This window comes from Olea europaea, chromosome 10 (assembly GCF_002742605.1).
Source record: "Olea europaea var. sylvestris chromosome 10, O_europaea_v1, whole genome shotgun sequence".
In the NCBI taxonomy this organism is placed as follows: domain Eukaryota; kingdom Viridiplantae; phylum Streptophyta; class Magnoliopsida; order Lamiales; family Oleaceae; genus Olea; species Olea europaea.
This window is the reverse complement of record NC_036246.1, coordinates 31,503,939-31,525,583: the sequence shown is the minus strand read 5'-3', so window position 1 is coordinate 31,525,583 and position 21,645 is coordinate 31,503,939. Positions and strand designations below refer to the sequence as shown.

The 21,645-nt window shown below is 35.0% G+C and overlaps 4 protein-coding genes and 1 long non-coding RNA gene across 7 annotated transcripts; 1 reads left to right on the top strand and 4 right to left on the bottom strand.

Annotated features, from left to right (window-relative positions):
- Window positions 1-549: 549 nt before the first annotated feature.
- On the top strand, window positions 550-4,719 carry LOC111401835. 3 transcript variants are annotated; one of them, XR_002704122.1, is made up of 3 exons: window positions 556-967; window positions 1,237-1,284; window positions 2,343-4,719. It is a non-coding gene; the product is annotated as an uncharacterized LOC111401835 (long non-coding RNA). The 3 variants fall into 3 exon arrangements; XR_002704121.1 differs by having other exon boundaries at window positions 550-967; window positions 1,203-4,719; XR_002704120.1 differs by having other exon boundaries at window positions 561-967; window positions 1,237-4,719.
- A 393-nt stretch (window positions 4,720-5,112) lies between these two features.
- Window positions 5,113-9,489, bottom strand: LOC111401834 (AUGMIN subunit 2). The gene is made up of 6 exons (XM_023029762.1): window positions 9,123-9,489; window positions 8,822-8,947; window positions 7,947-8,051; window positions 7,000-7,068; window positions 6,377-6,490; window positions 5,113-5,651 (listed from the first exon to the last, which is right to left on the bottom strand). The coding sequence occupies exons 1-6, from the start codon at window positions 9,243-9,245 to the stop codon at window positions 5,319-5,321; spliced, it is 870 nt and encodes a 289-aa protein (XP_022885530.1). The 5' UTR covers window positions 9,246-9,489; the 3' UTR covers window positions 5,113-5,318.
- Window positions 9,490-15,058: 5,569 nt separating this feature from the next.
- LOC111401833 (photosystem I reaction center subunit psaK, chloroplastic-like) lies at window positions 15,059-16,179 on the bottom strand. Its single transcript, XM_023029760.1, has 3 exons — window positions 15,959-16,179; window positions 15,584-15,664; window positions 15,059-15,376 (listed from the first exon to the last, which is right to left on the bottom strand). Exons 1-3 carry the CDS (start codon window positions 16,040-16,042, stop codon window positions 15,149-15,151), a joined length of 393 nt encoding a protein of 130 aa, XP_022885528.1. The 5' UTR covers window positions 16,043-16,179; the 3' UTR covers window positions 15,059-15,148.
- A 175-nt stretch (window positions 16,180-16,354) lies between these two features.
- LOC111401832 (glucan endo-1,3-beta-glucosidase 13-like) lies at window positions 16,355-18,036 on the bottom strand. The gene is made up of 4 exons (XM_023029759.1): window positions 17,604-18,036; window positions 17,173-17,475; window positions 17,059-17,089; window positions 16,355-16,616 (listed from the first exon to the last, which is right to left on the bottom strand). Exons 1-4 carry the CDS (start codon window positions 17,650-17,652, stop codon window positions 16,514-16,516), a joined length of 486 nt encoding a protein of 161 aa, XP_022885527.1. The 5' UTR covers window positions 17,653-18,036; the 3' UTR covers window positions 16,355-16,513.
- A 365-nt stretch (window positions 18,037-18,401) lies between these two features.
- On the bottom strand, window positions 18,402-20,794 carry LOC111400545 (phosphoribosylformylglycinamidine cyclo-ligase, chloroplastic-like; the record flags this gene model as incomplete). The annotated part of the gene is made up of 8 exons (XM_023027950.1): window positions 18,402-18,755; window positions 18,936-19,094; window positions 19,170-19,272; window positions 19,385-19,557; window positions 19,632-19,691; window positions 19,777-19,878; window positions 19,944-20,047; window positions 20,647-20,794. Coding segments are annotated over 8 exons (1,020 nt in total), but the record flags the coding sequence as incomplete, so codon positions are not given.
- Between the last annotated feature and the right edge of the window lie 851 nt (window positions 20,795-21,645).

The following is a 21,645-nucleotide window of genomic DNA, read 5'->3' as shown; positions in this document are numbered from 1 at the left end:
AGGTCTTCTATTCCTTTTTTTTATTTCTTTTAGATGTAAAGCATTCTTCGCTTTATTTGGTTGCCATTATAGTGCACGATAGTTCCATATGTTGCCTTCCAACTTTATGGCTCAATATTAACTAATAATGGCATGACTAATTTGTTAAGACAGCAAATTTTACTTACTATGCTTCTATACTTCACTCATCATTTTGTATTAGAATATTCTTTCTGTCACATTTTTATCAAGCTTATCCCTATCACTTAAGGTGGAGGGATGACACTGTTTCCAAATTAGATGATGCTAATGCTAGATACAAATGTCCTTTGCCACATTCTTTTCTAATCTGCTATCCATTTTCTACCATGCTGTTTGCATTTGTTTTCTGCTTTACTTATCTTCCCATATTGTTTTGCAGGAACTCCCGTTGACTGTACATCTTTGGGAATTTCAAAAGCTCTCTTCCCATCAATACCTGATCTGGTAAATATTCATAATGGAAATGTTTATACTATATAGTAAATACTTTACGTCATACTCCTTATATAGGCCGAAACAATGGTGGACATTGAAAAGCAATTTCTTTGCCAATTCATTTGTCTAGTATATAGTTATATCTCTATCCACAATATATATATTGTGTTACTGTTCACAAGCCTTTGGGTCGGCTCACTCGCAAGCCAAATTTTAGGCCGGCTCACCTAGTGGGGGAGGCATTGGAAATACAAATATCAGTGTGTGTTTGTTGCCTTGGAAATACAGAAATCTGAAAAATCTTCTTCTTCTATGTTCGATTTTCATTTTCATTCTCATTTTCGCTCGACAAAAGGAAACCCTAGCGCCGTTTAATCTGTTCTCTTAGCAACAACCATACTGCCGTGTCCTTCAACGATATGTTCTGACACAAATCATTCACCCTTCGCCTGACTCTGCGAAGAAGCGAGTTTTCTGCCAGTCTTTGTTATTTTCTTCAACTTTATTTAAGGTATGTTGTTATTGTTTCTGTCTATACATGAAAATTGAGTTGGGGTTCCTCTTCGTTTACGGTCATCTAGATGAGAAGTTTCAAATTTTGTTCGATCTTCGCTTTTAATGCTTTCACGAGGATTAGAAGAAGTTGCTATGGGTATATTGGAGATTTTTTTGGCCGATTTGGGAGTTTTTACCCTTAATTTTCCTTTTTTAACTCGATTGTGATTTTTCCATTTGAGTTTCACTAGGTTGATTTTGATTGAACTTCACTTATGCAAGCAGGAGCGATGTTGGGCGATGCTTTTCTTCACCAATTGCCACATGCTTTTGGTACATATGCAAAACAAGCTAATGCCTATGTTTTGTAATTAATTGATGCTAAAAGTTCTGTTGTTTTCCTCACTTGTGAATTAAAGCTTTTTTATTTTTTAGTTGTTTAATCTAAGCTAGTGTTCTAATTCCATTTCTTGGCATAAATAAAGTTTTGGTCAGTGAATAGCCGTGCTGAATGGAAAACTAAAAGAAAAAATAGAAAAATATTAGGAATGAAGTCGAAATAGAGTTTTTTTCCTCTTCTTCTGGTTCGGATAAATAGGTAGTACCTGTATGTCCCACAAAATGTGTGAATAAAAAGTGGTTTGACCGATTATAAATTTATAAACATTAGCCAAACATGGGCTAACACTTGTGCAATGGGGGGTATTGAATTTTGAGACAAATAAATCACATTCTGTTGCTGAATGTACTAAATATCACCTTGACAATACCTTTTAATGAACTAATTCTTTTCCATATGGCATAATAAACTTTGCTCAATATTGAATATTTTGTTGATTCTATACACCCAGAAATGTTTTGTTCCCATGACAAAAAATATAATGCCCATTAAATATTATGTAATATTTATATTTCTTTCTTTTCTTTGGTGATGTGAAGTAGAGATGCAGGGAGAATGGATACTGCACCAACTTTAATAATTTTGATTTGAATATGTTTACAGACCATCACTTGTTTGTGAGCAAAATTACATGAGATATGAAAATTATGTGAAAGGAAACAAGATAATTTTTACTCTAAGAAGCTCATGCTTTTGATTGCTTTCTTCTTTACGTTCTCTTGTGAATACGTAGTATCACAAGACTTTACAATATTTTAATTTCGAGCAACTTAATAAAAAGTTAACGCAGATTATATTAATCATTGACCACAAGTAGAATGTCTCCTTATGGAAAAGTTAGTATGAGTCTGTGATCTCAGTTTTTAGCAGTCATGTATAATACATATTTTTTCTGCTGGTTTACGAGTGTGTGTTTCATATGTAGACCCCGTGTACCAATTGAATTAAGATGTTATGTTAACATAGATTTGTCATATGTTTTTTTATATAGCACGGTGGGACTTCAGCTGGTGAAACTGTTAAGTTAATAAATTTGTGCCTTGGAGAGAAGATATCATTTTCTTTTCCTTTCTGGTCTCTACTTCCAGCTTGATTTCCCGATCTGAAGAAGCTACTTGATTTTGCAAAATATAATTCACTTTATTGTACTTTGCTTTCATACCTTTTATTGTTTCTATTTTATTCCTGCATGTGGTGAGCACTCCCATTCTCATGATCACCATGATGAGAATGCTCATGGTCACATACATGTTGGATAGTCGCATTCACATTCCTTGAAAGATCTCTGTTGGATTGTCAGTCTTGTGTAAGTATAATTATGTGAGTTACATGCTTTCCATCTTTCCTATCTCCCCACTGCCCTCCAGAAAATATTTTTTTAGCATGTATAGAAGCACAACTGTTGGTTTATATTGTCATTAACCATTCCTATTACTATATTTGATAGATGTTCAGTATAATGTTGTTGAAGGCCAGGTTCTTATTACTAGAGAAGGCTGTGATGGAACATGTGAAAAGAACACGATATTTGTTCTTTGTGGAAATTTTGTATATCATTCACCCGTTTTATTCCTTTTACCATAAGCATTGTTCTTGCTCCATAATCATGGCATAGTAAAACTATGGCAAGTATATCATGATTGTGAAACATAGGGCTATCATGGCTGTGGTGGACTATCATTTAAGGCTTAAGCTGGGTGGAGTGTGGTTTCAAATGCTTAATGTATCTAAGTTTTGGGCTTCTCGGAAGAAATAAGGATTGAAGTTTAGACTGTTCGTATAAGGAGCTTCAAACATTTTAGGAGCTCAATATTATGGAATTAGGCTTTGAAAGGCCCACGTCCGTTGTTTGGATATTCTCGTGAACTTCAAGTAATTGCAAAGACATCCATCAGGCCCGTGCTTGGCAATTTTTGAAAGATAAAAATATCATTGACCTGGGAAAATCTTAAATCAGGCATACGGCACATGAGACTACTTAAATTAGTTTCAGCACATCGTAATGATCATCTGGCTGCCTCATTAAGGTCCGTATCCAATAAACTAAAAGCAAAAGAGCCCTAGTTTGAGAGAGAGGAAGAAGAATGCAGAACACAAGAAAGGAAGACAAATCTAATGCAGATGTACACTACATCGCTGATCCATAACTCAGAAAATTTATGGACATAGCAAACTTCATGTTTCTGGTCAGATAATCACCTAAAGTTTATAAAGCCTCTTGTACCTTTATTTATAAACTTATTCACAAAAATGTGGCTACTCAGGAATCAGGATGTACCTATAGTTTTATTTCTACTAGGGTACGTCGTTCTTCTACATCATCTTCTATTAAATATCTTTAAAAAAAACGAATTTCTTTCTGAGATCCCAACCGAGCAAGTTTTTACTATTAGCTTTATGTTCGAAGAGCTAAAAGGTTATGAGCTAAGCCCATGTATGTTTATGTGTATTCCCACAGTTCAACGCACCTCATTCCCAACATCTCTACTTGTCTTACTACATTTTGTTCATTGTACATATTAACATGTTAATATCCATGTAACTAAGTATGGCTTATAAGTGCTACATATTACTACCCCCAATGTAAGTACCTGTAAACAAATATTTTATATAATCCAATTTAATCATCATTCAAAACAAGTTTCACTCTTAATTCAAATACTACATAACGAAATTATAACACTATTACTTACACTACATCACCCACTAACACATGTAACGCACGTGCCTTCACTAGTATTCACAGTAAAAAAATTTCTTTGGTTGAAAAAATTATGACCTAATCATATTTCTCATACTTCAGAATGCACCTTGGAAGAGAACTCTTTCAGGTTGATTCACAAATCAGCGATGCTGTTCTGAAACAACTTTGGCACCATACAGATGCTACTATGTGCTGCTCTGTCCAAATGAACATTAGCGAACTTCTAGTACTTTTTTGTTGTATTCACTTTACTGTTATTGATAATGTGATTTCTGTTCTAGGCAGCTGCAGTTTTCACATTTGCAAACCAGGCCGGCCTTGACATGCTAGAAACTACTCCGTTAGCCCTTAAAGATATAATACTCGAGAAGATTCTGGATGAAGCATTTTACACCACTGTACTAAGATAAACCTCTTGGTGTTGGGATTTGTGGAGCCTAATTTCAAGTACATTTTTTTCTTGGCAGCAAATCAAAATCATGTATGTGTTATGAGAGTACTTTGAGAAATTTGCCTGTGTACTAGGTCGTTTTAATATTTTTCTCCTATATAAAGAGTCTTAGAGCGAACCTCAATTCTTTATATCTTTTTTTATTCTTTCATTTTTTCCTATTTGCTCTTGGTAATACAGCTCTTCTGTTTAATCCATAACATCTAGTTATAATTTTCTTAGTATTTATTAAAAGTTGGATCATTGCAATTACCTCTTAACTGTAGAAACAATTGGGCCGATACCAGAATTTTGGGGCCAGTAGCGTTTACGGGTTATAAACAATTCCACTTAGGAATATTCCATACTTACCGAATAGTGTCCACCTCTCACAATGAATGCAGGCCTCGCATGAATTTAAAAATGTCGACATGTGGTGCCCATCCTTGTTGTGAGTGGTAGGTAAAAAATTCGATAAAAAAACTCGGTATGTGAAACATTGTCCTTCAACTTAAGGGGCAATTTTCGCTTTTCCTTACTCTCTCTGTGATCTACTGATTTCTGAACTCCACAATTATCTCATGAGTTAACAAGTATCCATTCCTTTGCTGATTTTGGTACACAAAAGACCAATAAATGGAACTAGCATATAACTTCAACCACTAAGACAAGTAAAATGAAAATTAAACAAGTCGATATAATATCCGGAGAAATGTAATTACAACAAATACCCACACCAAGATTTCCACAAATACTCGTATCATTGTTGAAATACGGCAAACAATTTTCATTTTCTATTTTTCATCTCTTTGCGGCAAATTAACGAAGGAGTTTTATAGTCCATTTTTCTTCACTGAAGGAGGCCAGGACAGTCTCCTGAAACTTGTGCTATCAACCAGATTCGAGTCCCCAACTTCGTTACCTGGTTCATCCCCTTCTAGCTGCTTGCTTTCTTGCCTTCTCGCGCTCCCAATGGCTAAATCATCAAAGTTTGATTCATTCCTCCAAGGTGGAGGAGTTACACAGTTGGAATCTCCTTGCACTCTTTCAGAGGAATGGCCAACTCTCAGAGTTTGAAGTTTGGCAAATGACTCTCTCATTGCAGTCATGGCTTCAAAGAATCGAGTGCATGATGCTAAAGCAACAGGAATTGGACGGAGCATTTCCTAAATCATGAAATATGGTTAAGGTGCATTAATGGAACAAACCAATAAAATAGCAAAAGATATTGCTTAGAAAAACAAGTCCGATGACGAAAAACTCGACAGCGTAGTCTCAGCGACAAAATCCTTCATGGCTTTTGATCTTCAAAAATCTAATTAAACGTTATGAATTTCCATCTTTCCTAGCGTATTTAGGCGTATTTAGCAAAATAGTAACTCCTATGATTCATGGTAATAGAGTTGAACCAATTTTCTCATCTCCCTTCTCAATTCTTCTTTTCATTCTAATTTATTCTCCAAGGTACTGCCAGGAGTAAAACGGGGAGACCTACACAAATGGCTTCATAAGTGGGGATATGAGGTTATCAACCTATGCGGCAGTACTTTCTAGTTACCAATCAACCCCTTCCACCTGACTTCAAAAAATTAAAGGGTCTACCACCAAATCAATTCAGGTTTCAGTGGCGCAAACAAGACAGTACAGGATAGCATTGTTTGTGCTAACAGTTTAAGAACATATAACAAGGGAACATTATACAAGGTTCTAAAGATGGGTTAGACCAGCATAATGAAATTATGCTTCTGAGAAGAAAGACCACAGAAGATCTTCGTATTTGTGCATTTTTGCAAGCATATGTTTGTGATTTTTCGTTTGGGTAGAGTGGGTAGATAGTTGAGGATGTGTACAGAAGTCATCAAAGCAAATATAGGATCTCCAGTTAACATACCCCCCATACTGTAGGCGGTTCTTTAAAGTTCTGACTCCATTGAAAATCAGCCACGGAAGCTGTCAAGGCACCATAATCACTTGCTGCTTTCATTAATAACTCCGAAAATTGTTTCTGTACAAAAGAAAGACGTAAGTATCTCACTTAGTCTATGTAATATTCAAAATAACAGTACAATCTTTAGGTGATGTTAAGGTTAAATTAGTGCAGCAAAATTTCGAAAGCAGCCAGATTATTGTTTACAGAAAAACATGGTATTTGTTTCTTTTTTTTCTTCTCAAACTCATTTTCAACTACACATTCTCACATAAAAGTATTCTGCACCTAAGCCCAAAACTTTTTCTTACTTTATAACCTCACATTCTTCAAAAAAATCACTATTTCAAATCTCATTTTCCCCTAAAAATTCATTTTAATGGTTGTTAAGCTGGGGCTTAATATTAAGGGTACGGCAATAATTTCCTAAGTCTGATGTCTGCATAAAGTACTCAATAATAGGAAAAAAAATGTCTGTGCATATTCAAATTGTGAAGTAAACTTGGCAATTTGCAACACACAATTACGTGTGTGAGATTCGTACTCTAAGGGAAACTGATTAGATTAAATATGACTAAATAACATACCTGATATTCTGCTTCCACAGGAATGCAGTCTAATGAATAAGGTTGTTGGAGGCGAGCTATAATCCTATCCTATAAAGCAAGAAGTCAAGCACATCATCTAAGAGCAACACATATCATTTACGGTTCAGTGAACATGTGCCTCAAGAATAAAGAAAAAGAAGGAAGGCAGAGATTTGCATTGACATTAAAGAATATATTTTCCACAGGCTGCCGTTATGGAGTTACTAATTCTGCTATGAACACAATACCAATGCATAAACACATTGACAGGGAAGAAATTTAATCCAAAAGGCAGGTATCTATGTTTCTTCCTCTAGCAATCAGAATCTTAAAACGCTTGTCTGGATTAGAATAGAAGCCAGGCAACTTTTATAAAAAAATATTAAGGTTATAAAACATTTTATTTATGAATAATTCTAAGACTTGGTACTTTTACATCTGCAACGTTCTTCCATCTTACAACCATACGGACCATACATGTGGGTTTGTTGAAAAATTGTGATGTGGATTTTGATATAATAATTACCCAACACTTTCAGAAGTTTCAAAGACTAGATGCCAAAGTGAGAGTGTGAGACAGCTCTTTACTTCCTTCTCAATCTGCTCTCTCGCAAATCCAAAATGTAATTTATCATTTCTGGTTAAGCGCTTATTTGGAGCTACATACACTGTTAATGACTAAGAACTCACAGATTCTGACAGAGGTTCCCAAATATGAAATCAGAATTTGTGTAATTGACGAACCAAATCTGTCTTTGTCTAGCCTTTTGTAAGTTATTTTGGTTCAACTTCTCACTGGTGACAAATCTTCTTCAGGCAGACTGCCACCTCATGTAGTGAGGCAACTCTTTTACGATAACGTTGGTAAACACTAAAGTAAAGTATCTATAACATCAAATCAATGCATGGCATAAACACTATGAAACATTTCTAATTAGGAAAAGTACCTTATTCTGAATAACATCTTTTAAAATAGTCGTGATCCGAGCCAAAGTCTCAATCTTCTTTTCCATTTCACTCACGTGAGTCAGATGAGCTACATTCTTGTCCTCCTAGAATTTCCACAGAATAACGTGAATTCACCAAGAAAGATGTCTGGTAAACTAAGCTTACTGTATACACTTTTACTGTCGCTAAGCAAAGTAGAACTTCTGAGAGTGAAATAATGTGCAACTTGCAGTTATTGGAAGGTAATAGGGGAGTAGAATAATTACAGTTTATTTCGTAATTGATATAATAGTGTCTAAAATTAAATGAGCAATATATCAAACTTATAGGATGTATTGGACTAAAAATTTAAAAAAGTTCTTTCGATGGGAAAAGGCTCATCCAAGCATACACATGCGCGTATCGACTTATGCACGCACCTGCTTAAATGTAAACGTGCAAGCATTATCGATTTCCCAGAAAGCAAAGACCAAAAAACAAGGATATGATCGTTGGATCTGGCTGTGCAAGGAAAAATACACTCCTTTTGCTCTAGCCAGTGTCCCTCCACATGGTCCAGAATGTGCACTACTGCCTTGTCTACTAGTTTGGACAAAAGTATCCGGATCATTGATTTAGAAATGAGTTTCACTCCAATGCATTAAACATAATTTGCGTGGCTTGACAGCAGTTAAATGGACAATAATTTATGCAAAGAAGCCAGTGCATAAAATCAAGTTACTACAAATCTTCCAAATTTGACCTTCCAGAAGTCGTACACCGTTCAGCAACCGGTAAGTGGGTAAAAAAAAAAATCCATTTGCTTCCTAATATAAACGTCAAACAGAAATGTCCAAATTGCTGTGAAAAGTGGGCGGAAATGTTAATACATCACCTTCCGGCCCTGAAGTTCCACTTGCAAATCTGCAATTTTTCTTTGTACAGAAGTTAATTCTCTTAAAATCCTTACCAAGTCATCCCCTTTTCCACCAGTACCGGCAGATAAAATTTGAATATCTTCCTAACCAAAAAAAATAAAGAAAAAAGGAAAATTAAAGTCAATTAAGCGTAAACCTATTTTGAAAAAAAAAAAGTATTACATCAACCCTAAATTCAAATAAATTCACAATTAACAAGATTGTACGAGTATAGAGAGAGAGAGAGAGAGAGAGAGAGAGAGAAGGTGGTGGAACCACCTGTGAAGGTGGAGGGGGGACGGAGAATCCGAGATCGGCGGCAATTGAGAGGGCATCGGACATGCCTCCCACTCGCTTCAGTGGTTTCTTTCCCACCCATGTCGTGTCGCTGCCCATCGACATTTATGTATGTATCACTGTATGTATCGATGTATGTATATCTATCTCTTTGTGAGTAATTGTATTTGATACAGGTCTGATCGGACTGCGATCGGACGGCCGGCGGTGGGAACAAGAACTTGAAATGGATAGAAAATAAGAGGAATGTGTAACAGCTGACGGAGTTTGAAATTCAGAGTTGGAAAATCGAGAGCGGGCTGACTGAAACCTGTTAGCCCGTGGCTCGGCCCACAAACAATTGGGAAGAGAAATTTCTTTTCATTTTTCTTTGGGAAAATTACCAAACCTTTTATTTATTAGCAGATCTTGCCCAAACCTTTTATTTTTGCCATCGTGAGTATTAGACCTTTAAAAAATTTGCACTTGAGATCCAAATGGATGGTTGCTGTTCGTTTGACCGTTAGTTGACCCAATAACTTGACTTTGACCAATTTTAATAGGTGTAAAATTGTAACTTTAAATTAAAAAAAAAAAACAAAACAAAAAATCAACAGAAATCATGTTGGACTGTTCATCTTCTCTTTCCTACCCCTACCCCTACCCCACCACACCACCCAAAACAAAACCCACCCACTATGCAGGGTCTTGATAACATAACCCTCTGCTTCCCAGCAAATGAACTCAAGTTCACTGATGAAGAATCTGTCAATTTCAATGGCCATTTTTCGTCTTTTTCATCATTCTCTAAAATTAATCCTCTTCTAGCCGAACATACCCTTCCCTTTGCGATGCCATTGCTACACCTCATTTACCTGGATACGGTTATTCACAGTATTGGGCCAAGATCCACACTTGAAGTTCTATATGAGTCAAATGGGAATTATGAACGAGTGAAGGAGTTGAAGCGGGTTCAGACTCGTTTGGTGGGGTCGAATCGGAGGGTATCAATGAAGGACAAGCCGAGTTCAGTGGGTGAAAGTTTGAGCAAGAAAAAGACTCATGAGGATCCGGGTGAGCCATGGGTGAGTTGGGCTGCAGTGTACTCGACTAAGCTTGTGACTGGAATGGCCCGGAGGCTGACGCCTAAAGAGGTGGCGTATTTCAGCCTTGCCGTGTATCCATCAAGGTTTGGACTGCGGTGGCATAGTATAGGGAGAAAGGGTTGGTGAAGATAAACAGTGGGGGTGGGTGAAGGAGAAGATGAACAGTGACGTTTTTTATTTTTTGTTTCTTTTTTTTTTTGTTTTTAAGTTTATTTCAAAGTTACAATTTTACCTCTATTAAAATTGATCAAAGTCAATTTATTGGATCAACTAATGGTCAAATTAAAGAAAACCATCCATTTGGACCTCAAGTGTATATTTTTTAAAGATTTGGTACTCACGGTGACATAAATGAAAAGTTTGGACAATGTCTGTAATAAATGAAAGATTTGGTACCGCTGCTGCAATTTTCCCTTTTTCTTTTTTGCCTCTGAAAATTACCTTACAAATTTATAGACCGATTCATAAATAGGAAAGTGATGAATCTTAGAAATGTCAACATAATTATCAATAGATAATTAGATATTATAAATTTATGATTAAAATTAAAATTTAATTTTGACTGAATTTATAATAATTTATAATCATATTTATCAAAAGAAGGTTAAATTGATTTTAGATATCAATTTACTGTTAGAAAAAAAGATCTTCAATATATTCAAAATACTACAAATAAAGCATCAACTTTTATCGAATTTTATATTCAATATTTCATTAATTAGCATGACTCGATTTTTACAATGATTTCTATCAAATTATTATATTTACATGCTATGGAAAAAATTCATCATACTTTTGCATTTATTATTTGCTATAAAATATGGTAAAAATAAATTAGTTTATGTCCTCTCAATGAACTTTTTAGACGGGAATTGTTATTAAAAACAATACATCCTAATCTACAATATATTTGAAGTGTGGGTTGAGGAAAAACTCTTGGATATCAGTTTTACCCTTATATATTTAGCTGCATGACAATTGTACCCTTATAGATTTAATATTGTACCATTTAATATAATTTAACTTCATTTAATATCCATTTAAGTATAATGCTTATTGTTTTATACATTAATCAAATTAAGTTTAATTACTTAAATTACATAATTTAAATTAAGTTTACTACTAAAAATCGAAGCTCACATATGATGTAATTTTATTATAATTATATAATGTAATATATTAAGGCCCCGTTTGAGCCTATTAATTTGAAGTAATGTATTTGGAATAGTAATTGATGGAGAATATGTGGTTAAAAAAATGAAATATTTTTTATTTGGGTGTAATATTATTTTGATGAAAAATGTGTGATTGACAATGAATACTGTGGAAAAAATAATAGAAAAGAATGTAAAAAATACGGGCTAAATGTTGCATTAATATAATGGTTGATTAATTACAATATAAATTAATATATATTATAGTTTTAATATACATATATATGTGGAAGAGTTTCGATTTTAAGTGATTAAACTTAATTTAATCAATATAAAATTATGAGTACTCCAAAATGAAAAATGATCTCTATACTTGAAAGGAGACTACGTAAAGTTAAATTGTAATTAATCTATCATTAATACCACCTTTAAGATATAATAATAATAATAATAATAATAATAATAATAATAATAATAATATTATTATTATTATTATTATTATTATTATTATTATATGAAATGAAGCCTTAAAAAAATGGACATCTTTATACTAATTAAATTCAATCAATAGGATTAAGTCTCTTTTTATGAAATGTGAAGATAGGATATAAACGTTCAAATTGTCATTTTGTCCTTATATAACATTGTTAGTATTTTCATTCAAATATTATAAATTGCACGTTTAATTAATATAATATATAATATAACCAAACTTTTAAGTATTAATAAAAATTAATAATGTGTGTTTTAAAAAATAATTAATATAGTATTGCTTATTTTATTATTCGTGCATTTTCTTTTTTGTATAAACATAAAAATTGAAGATAATTTAGTTATTTATTAGATAAATAGATAAAAAAAAATTATCTCGATACATTTAAAAGGATAATTTTTAGTCCTCCATTTGTGCCAAATGGGGGCAAAACATTTTAAACTTAATCAAATGTATATATTTTAATTTGATATTTCTTTGTGTCCGTCTGTGCCACAAAGTTGGTCAAGGTTGCTATAATGGTTGAAAACATGTCCAACCAATGTTTAGCACAGACAAATAAGCAAATAAAATATTAGATTTCAAAATTTTCAACATTTTCATACGTAATTTCATAAAACTTTTATTCATATATATATTCTCTAACAATTTTAATTTTTTCTTCAACATTATAAATTACATTACCTTAAATATATTACTCATACCATTCATTCCGTACATAAGACATGCAATGCACATATTTACTACTTGTCAATGAAAAAATAGAAATAAGAATAATACTTAAGTGTTACAGCGAGCAAAGTCTGAAGACTTCAAATGCAATGAATATGTAATAGAAATTGTAGAATGAAAAATACTAGATCACCCTCAAACCTAAACCTAACGCAAACTATAGCACTCGTCGCACCCTTGAAGCCCTTCAGTTTTCCTTTTTAAGGGCTCCTCTCCCTCCAGCAGACGCACTAAATTCACTATCTCTATCTATCCTTTCCGTGTGTGTGTTTCCACTATGATTCCTTGAACTCTTCGATTTCATTTTCTGTTTATAGGAGTTGTAATTATAATGAGTAATGCTATTTGCAGTCGTCCTCCATGGTATATATGTGGCGGTTAGAGAATTAATACATTAATGTGGTAGTTTTTTATTACATTATGCAACAAACTACTAATTGTCACGTATATGCTACATAAGACGATTGCGATAATGAGTGACTGCAAATAGTATTATTTAATTATAATAGTTTTTGTTTGGATTCGTATTGAAAAGACGCCGATGAGGAAGAATTCCTTAAGTATAGGAAGTGCCGTATGACACTCTTAAACAGCAGCAGTTGCACGGCGGCGTTACCCCTCCCATTAAACGCTGTCATTTTTGGATTTTTTCCGATTCTGCTCACTGGTCGGGACTTTGTGTTCTACACGACGCTTCTCTGTGTGTGTGATTTGGAACGGGTCTCTGAGGTTGCGATTCAATTCTATTATTTATTCCTTCATAATTTATGATTAATTTTTTTTTTTTTTCATTTAATGCCTTTTTTCCTCAAAGGTCCGATGCCACGTCGTCAACAACGAATTAGCAGTGACCGGCGATGCTATGATTAGACCAACATTGATTCCATGTTTTGCTTGTCGATAGGAATCTGTGGACTGATTTTTATTCCATTCATCTGCGGAGTCGTTTTCTGCTATCACATTTTTAGGATTCAGATTCAATTTTTTTTTCTTTTAATCTCCAAATTGCCTTAATTTATGGAGGCCAATGAGGAATTTTTATCATTATCTGGAATTACTGTCTAAACATAATTTGATGTTAGATCGACTATCTGAGCCCCCCCGGAGAGGAATCATGCTTGTTCAAACAACACCTATTTGATGCATCAACGTTGTTAACCATTTGTACAAATAGCATAATTGAAATTGGAGGCGATTGTCACCCAAGTCCTATTGGGCAATCTCCCACCTTTTGGAGAGCTCGTTTGAGACTGGGGAAAGGGTCGAGACTTCCTTGATCACGGGGCGAACCAATTAAGGGGCTCCTGATAGAAAGAAAGTCGAAATTTCCCTTTCATACAAGAAATTGGCTTCTAAAATTGACTTTAAAAAATATAAGCCAAAAATCGTACCTGCAGATTTTCTGAGTTTGATGACTGATGAGGAGCATGAACGTGATCTTCCGGTACCTGAAACAAAGGCAACGCGGTGTGTTCTCGTCGCTCTTCCTATGCTTAAGTCAGAAAGGGAATTATATGCGTGAGGCTATATGCTGGAGAACAATGAAAAACGTACCTGAATAATGGCTCGAGGTTCCGTATTTATAGTTGTAAGCGACATTCTCCTAATGAGACTCAACTAGCTGGACGTCCTTATCTGTTGGAGTCCTGAATAATTAAGGAGTTGGTCAAATTCCATAATTATATATGGGATAGAATCCTTGCAGGAGTCAAGAGTCATAATTGCGTAGGAATTCTAAAGGGTCAACTATCGTAGGTTGTGAGGGAGCATATGCCCGAGGACTGATGATGCTCGAGGACAAATATTGCAATATGCGAAGCAGCCAGGCGGGATGTGGCTGGGCATAATGTCTCGACGACGGCACATGCTCGAGGACACCATTGTTGGAGTTATAATTCATCAAAAATAGTCGTCGGGATAATTTTATTGATTGGGATGCCGGAAATGTCACTATCATTATCTATTTTTTGATATCAACACAATCTATCAGCAATATCTTTTTGACGAGCTTTTTGCCTAAAGAGACTTCCAGCAAAGAACCTATCAACAGTGGCACATTGACGAGGGGCACTTTATTGGAAGTTTTAACATTTTAACCATAAATGGGGACTCCAACCATCTTACACATTCCTGGGATGAGGCTTACGAGCTGCCTTCATTAATAGTGCAGACGAGGAACCAGCGTGATGTCATCCGGGCCATTGCACAGCGATTCAACAGTACATCTCCTCAAAATAGATGCAAAGCAAGTGTTTCGAGGTTTTGCTTTGTTCTCGTTGCCTTTCCCCTTCCCTTTTAATTTTGGGTGGAGGCAAGTTTTCGAATAGCTTGTAAGAAGTGATTATCAACAAGAGGGTATATGGGATTACATCATAGTATGAAAGATAATATTCTTGGACCGTGATTCACTGATTGTGATGTATAGAAATCTGTCGTGTCTTGAGATCCTTGTACTAGACCAAATTATACGATAACGTCTTATGATATATGGAATAAGATGAAGCCAAATGAATACTGATGGAATTAACACAAAATATGTTTTGTTTAGATGGCACCAATGTTCTTGAGGCCAATTACAACCCCAACCCCAATAATGTGACCCACAACCCCACAAGCCAGCGTATCTGCTAGGGTGAAACCAGCTGGATCCCCTGTTTGCAGCCCGGAGTCCCTCACCTCAAGCTTTAATCCTGCAGTACCCTTCCTGTTTGCAGATGGAGCCAAACCGAACCGACCGGCAAACAGCATCAGACTTGTTGAGGTCACCATTATCTGTTTACAAGAGCCAAAAAAAGGAAAAATTAGAAGTACGCACAGAAAATACATAGATTTAATAGTGATTCACTCTCGTTTGATAATTAATAATTAGCCTCGAGGCTAAATGGGTGATATGAAGGGACTTTCAACTACCCAACAAAAGTTAAGGTCAAATGCTGTCAAATTCTCACTAGAATGATATAGAACTGCGTTGAAATCTACCAGATTTGTTGGGGAGCCAATGAAATCACAGCGTGCGCCCAAAGCTCCCTGCCCTTTATGCTTCATCGGTTGAGCTGCTACCTGAAGAGGAACGATAACATGCACCTTTTACAACCATTCTACAAGTACAGCAATTTTCACATCTTTTTTCACAGCGCATACACATACAAGTGGATGGGGTTATGATTAAAACAATCGTGGACCCCACCTTTATGAGGAGGTGTGAAAATTGCTGTAAAAAAATATGCTGTACAAACAGCATTTTTGTACCTTTTATATCACATTCGTTAAGGAAAATCGAATAGCACTAAACGTTCACATCTGAACGATCACGTTTGATATTAATCAGTCTAACATAAAATAGGAGAAACTGACCAAGCTTTTGACAGGGGAAGCTGATGCTGGTTTGAGTCTGAGACCACTGAATTGTGGTAGAGAAGTAATCACTGCAGTAGCCATTTTTGCTCAACTCAGAAACTGATCAAAGAATAATTGTATTTTTTTTTTCTTTTTCCAAGTTATATTCTAATTATATTTGCCATTTTGATATATTAAGAGTTTGCTACAAACTCCGTACCACAGCTACATGAGGAATTTGTGGCTTCAAAATCAAAATGCTGGATATATTAGCTGCTCATTGCCGATATGTCACTATAGTATTGGATGAGCCCCAGCGGATAAGATTCTGATGGATTTTATTTATTTATTTATTTATTTTTTTTATCAAACATCAATATTCCTTACAAAGATTAAAAGTTACAAGGTATAATATTTTAATATTCAAAGTAAACAGACTATTTATAGATAAATGTCATATTACATTGCAAAAGATGCCTAAATTAACAAGAAAGTAAGGAATAATTAAACAAAACAGAGCCCTGTCCCGTACAACTTTTACAAAGTAGGAACAATATGTACTACAAATTATAATCATCTTCTTAAATACTGAAACAGGAGGATTAGTACACCAAATTTCCATCCAATAGATTTTGCTTTGTAGCTCGATAATGGAGGGGCTGAAGATTTTACAGGCCTGCATGCAGTGAAAAATATGAGATCAAAATTGTATTCAAAAAATTGCATCGTTAGTCCCAATCCTATTATTTGAGTCGCAAGTCTAAGGACAGAAATTGTATAATTTTTCGTAGTTGAGAAACAAAACATGTCTTCCAATAAAGTTAAATGTGCGAGGAATGGACTTATGTTAGAAAGTAATAGTGCAACTAAAAGGTTAAAGACTACTACGTTCCGTTTAAAAGCTTGCAACTACGACAGCCAATGTTAAAAGAACAATGCTATAAGTACATATTTTTTTTTACAGAATTTGTACAGAAACACAATTGTCTTTTTGTAATTGGCTATTGCCAAAAACAGTTTTTGACAATAACAAATCACAGAAAGACAAGTGTCTTTCTGTACCAATTTTGTTAAAAAAAATCTGTACTTGCAGATTAATTGATGTTAAAATAACTTACCCAGAAGTTTCATACACGCATTTTTCATAACCTGCAGCAAGAAATAAAGACATTTATAAAAGTTATAATCAAGAATGATATAAGTTCAGCGGTTGGAGTTAGTTGTCCACTTACTGGGGTTAGTTTGAGTTAATCTGGCAGTTCCTCCAAAATTACAAGCAATATCATTATTCCCATTCTGTTGGTAGTAGCTATTGAAAGCAAAGGACGCATGGGACACCAGAGTGTTGGGCTCGAAACACGGACCTCCAGCTCGAATTGGGCCGCAGTCGGCTTGACCCGACCCGCATGCCCAATCCAATGCAATCTGCAAATCAAATGGGGAAACCAATGGATGGGCTATGCACCATGTTGTGCCACCAAGAAATGTTGTATTGCCTTCTGGAGGAGATAGAGCTGCTTCGGCCTCTCCTAGTACTAAATAATTAAACCACCTTAATCTCTACTAATTTGAAAAAACAGTCCAATAAATATTTATGGTGCTTAAGGTTAATCGTTAGAGTGACCCCAAATCAAAGAAGATACATAAAAGAGAGTTGGAATACCTGAACAACGATGCATTAGTACAAGGTTCAATAAAATCCAAAGCTTCATAGTAAATCTGGTGATTGTCTTCTCTGAAAAACTAAAATGCCTTTTACACTATCTTGTGTGTGTTTAAGTGACCGAACAACGAATTAATGATGTCTTAAATTCTATAGTGCATGGAGAATAACCATTTCTTCAAGGAAAATTTTCCTTTTTTCTTTCTCTCTCTCTTTTCCTTCTGTTTTCCCCTTGCTTTTTTCATGGCTTAAATGAGACTCTAGGAAGCAAGTACTTATTTTTGCTTCCCGTCTTAAGCTGGTGGAATTTAGATTAACTTCACACAGTTTTCTTCGAAGTTCCCTTCAAAATAATTTTTTCATCCTCATTTCATCGTCTCAAAGTCGGACTGGGTTGAATAGAATTGAGAACCGGTTAAAGAAACCTGCCTGATTATGTATAAAAAACCGTAAAATGAGGAGCCATAAAAACAAATCCAAGAAGCTGCCCATTCACTTCAAAAATTGGTTATTAAATTTTCTTACAACCGTGTTGAGTTAATCGTTTTTTATTCAATTTTCATTGTATTCTCCTGGTCTTTATTTGTTCTGATATTTTCTAGAGCATCTGAAATCTCTATACAATTTCAACTGAATTTGATTATAACACAATTTTGGTGCCGAAGGAATGATGCGTGATCAAATTTCTCAAGACTAAAGGATCCCTTGAAAATAAAATTAAAATTACACAAAATTATGATCCACAACCTCGCATAAACATAGCTATTTTACAAACTTGCACTGGAAAAAGAATTGTCGTTGAGATAAATAGTCTTTGCTCATTGCCTTCATATAATCAAAACAAGTATCTCAAAGCTAGCCGCTACATGAATACCTTTCACAACATGATAACTATGGAAATAGAAAACCCACGCGCATTTTTCTAATTACTAACACAAAATTTGATCAAACCTTGATTATGAGCCTCTTTTGCTCTATCTATCATCGGTATCTCACTCCATCACCATGTATAACCTCACCAATTTCATAAGTTGTATTTGTGCCACGTCCATCCCCAAGTATTTTAAGAGCAGTCTCCTTGTTCACCACAAGAACCATCCCAATCCCCATATTAGAAGTCCATTTCATTTCAGAATCTTCAATTCTTCCAGCCTAGCAAATTTGATTCAAAAAATAAATAAAAATAGAAGTAAAATTACAAAGGTGCAAATGTTGCATAAAGAAAACAACCGATAAAAAATGGAGCTTAACCGTGTAAAGTACATACCAAAAAATAAATCGAAACAAAGGGTTCAAGGGCAGTGTTTAGGTTACGGCATAAATGATTCTTACCTCCTGAATCCATTTGAAAATATGAGGAACCACCCATGAGTCCTTGTATATGACAGCTCCAAGACCTTTCGGAAACACACGAGGTATATTATCTGTAAAACCCCAGCCAGTGATGTGAGCTATCCCTTTGACGCCACCTTTGCTTATAATGTCAAGAACCTGAACTCATCAAATCAGGTGAGAAAATGAGATGTCATTAGGCACAACAAATTCAGAAGGTGCTCGAGGTATGACCTGCTTGACGTAGATACAAGTAGGCGCCATTAAAGCTTCGCCTAGGGTAACAGATGAACCAGGAAGTTGATTTTTCAACGAAAGGTCACTGTGCCTGAGAATCCTGTACACAAATGATGGAATATATAAAGATATAAAAAGCACAAGGAATGGAATGGATAGGTTAAGATCTTGAAGGGTATTGAGGCTGACACGAGTAAAAGGGGAAGTTAAACCTTCTGACAAGAGAGAACCCATTTGAATGAACTCCACTGGATGGCAGGCCAAGGAGTACGTCCCCAACCGTTATGTTTTTCCCATCAATAACCGATTCTTTTTTCACAATTCCCACGGCAAAACCGCTAAGGTCATACTCACCTTCTGCATAAAAATCTGGCATCTCAGCAGTCTGAAAGAAACGTACACTTATTTAAAAGCCCTTTTAGTTGAAAATAAAGAGAAAAAAAAAGTAGCTACAAGTACCTCTCCCCCTAAAAGAGTACAGTCAGATTGCTGGAAACCATCAACTATGCCTTTTATGACCTGCGTCAAGAATAACAAGTTAATTGATTTTTTGTAAAAAAAATATATGTCTACAATCTTCTGAAACCAAAGGAAATTGGTATACCTTCTCTGCAAGATCGACATCCAGATGACTTGTAGCAAAGTAATCGAGGAAAAAAAGAGGTTTTGCTCCAGATGTGACTATGTCATTCACGCTCATTGCGACCTGATAAAATATTGCAGTTTAATCTTGACCTCGACAGGATTGATAGAACAAAAATAGAAACCAACAATATTTTCCAAATCAATTCCAATGGTCTCATGGATCCCTGTCTCAAATGCCAGCTTAAGTTTAGTGCCTACTCCATCTGTGCCAGCCACAAGATAAGAATCCCCTGTGGACAAGTGAATGAATAGATGATTTTACACATGAAACTAAGATGGAAGAGCCTAGTAAGAATTACAAAACAAGAGAACTAGAGGAAACATACAGAAGAAAGTTAGACAACCATACAAAATGCATAAATAACCAAAACATAGAAACTAAACAGGGGTTAATACTTTTCAACATACACTTGATTCTAATTTAATTATGTTTCAATTCAGGAAAGAAATTGCGTTTTAGACACCATGTGGAAACTTCTTCAACATGTGATGGACGACCGTCAAAAGCACATACTTAACAACTGAAGTCTGAAGTAAGAACACCAAAAATCTGTAAATAAACAATGAAAATACGATTCAAACGGTGTCAAGAGATGAGAGTACCCACTGAAAATAATCTGACAGCATGAACAAATAAAAAAGATCATTGTTTTCCTCCTCTTAAACCTCTGAATCGATTTGTTGTGTGCTGTAGTGTTATTAAACGCTTTGGTGTACTCACGAGTGGGAAAAAAATAAATAAATATATAAAAAACCTCCAAAATAACACCACCGACACTGGCATACTCATAAGCTATAATTAATTGTAAATGAATGAAGTTCGTTATACCTAAGGGAAAGAGCCCACCAAAACCTCCAATTCCAGGGACCATCTTAGCAATCCTTTTAACAAGTTCCGAATCCGCATCAATGTCAACATCAGCATCCTTATACGTAAGGCCATCAGCCCTACTTCCTTTGGCAGATTCAACATCGTTTTAAGTACCGGAGCAGGATATGGATAACACAATTCCATCAGTCCTACTCCTAGATTGCACTTCTTTATAGGAATTATTGTACAACGACGGTAAAAGCCCAGTGCTCAAATTACTAGCATTAAACTTTACCGAGCCTAAATTCGGGTGAAATAAATTGGTAAGGCAACGGGATATGTCTGTATCTGCTCCGCATAATGCATTCATGATATTGGAGAAACTAAACAAAACCTACGTAAAAAATAAAAATAAAAGTACTAAGAAATCGTCAGAAAATTTAGTAGATAATTCAGAAGCAATAAAAGTGAACATGTAATTTAAGTTGAAGATATTGAGAAAGTACTAAGAAATCGTCAGAAAATGGGCCCGGCTTCGCGGCGAAGGAGTTCTGTGGAAGGGCGGAGCGAGGCGGAGGGCTGGAAACTTCGGTTTGCATTTTCGCAAAACCCAGATGGTAGAGATTTTTGCGGAGAAGCACCAGCGTCACTCAACTTACATCTCGTTTCAGATTAGTCACTAAATGTTGATTTATTTCAATTTAAGTACTTAAATTTATATTTTAATTTCATCATTTTGTTTCTAACAATTTTAGAAAAACAATGAAATTGTGACTTAGGCGGTGAAATTAGTTCCCTAACTTTGAGTTTTGACTAACAAGGTCATGTTTGAGCCATATTTTTTGGTGTAAAATGCATTTCGAAACAGTGAATTAATGAAAAATGTATGATTAGAACATTAGAAAATTTTTAATTTTATATATAATATTATTTTATTGAATAACATCTATTTGAAAAAGAGAGTGATAAAAGGAAATTTTGAAATAATAAAAATCAAATAAGGGCAATTTTATTTAA

Coding starts and splice junctions, on each gene's coding strand:
- LOC111401834 (XM_023029762.1), bottom strand. CDS start 9,245: ATGTCGATGGGCAGCGACACGACATGGGTGGGAAAGAAACCACTGAAG. Junction 8,948..9,122: donor TCCCCCCTCCACCTTCACAG/GTGGTTCCACCA, acceptor TTTTTTGGTTAG/GAAGATATTCAAATTTTATC. Junction 5,652..6,376: donor AACCGCCTACAGTATGGGGG/GTATGTTAACTG, acceptor TTCATGATTTAG/GAAATGCTCCGTCCAATTCC.
- LOC111401833 (XM_023029760.1), bottom strand. CDS start 16,042: ATGGCTACTGCAGTGATTACTTCTCTACCACAATTCAGTGGTCTCAGA. Junction 15,665..15,958: donor CTTCCCCTGTCAAAAGCTTG/GTCAGTTTCTCC, acceptor GTTCCTCTTCAG/GTAGCAGCTCAACCGATGAA. Junction 15,377..15,583: donor TTGGCTCCCCAACAAATCTG/GTAGATTTCAAC, acceptor TCTTGTAAACAG/ATAATGGTGACCTCAACAAG.
- LOC111401832 (XM_023029759.1), bottom strand. CDS start 17,652: ATGAAGCTTTGGATTTTATTGAACCTTGTACTAATGCATCGTTGTTCA. Junction 17,476..17,603: donor ACTAATGCATCGTTGTTCAG/GTATTCCAACTC, acceptor TTAATTATTTAG/TACTAGGAGAGGCCGAAGCA. Junction 17,090..17,172: donor ATTAACTCAAACTAACCCCA/GTAAGTGGACAA, acceptor TTCTTGCTGCAG/GTTATGAAAAATGCGTGTAT.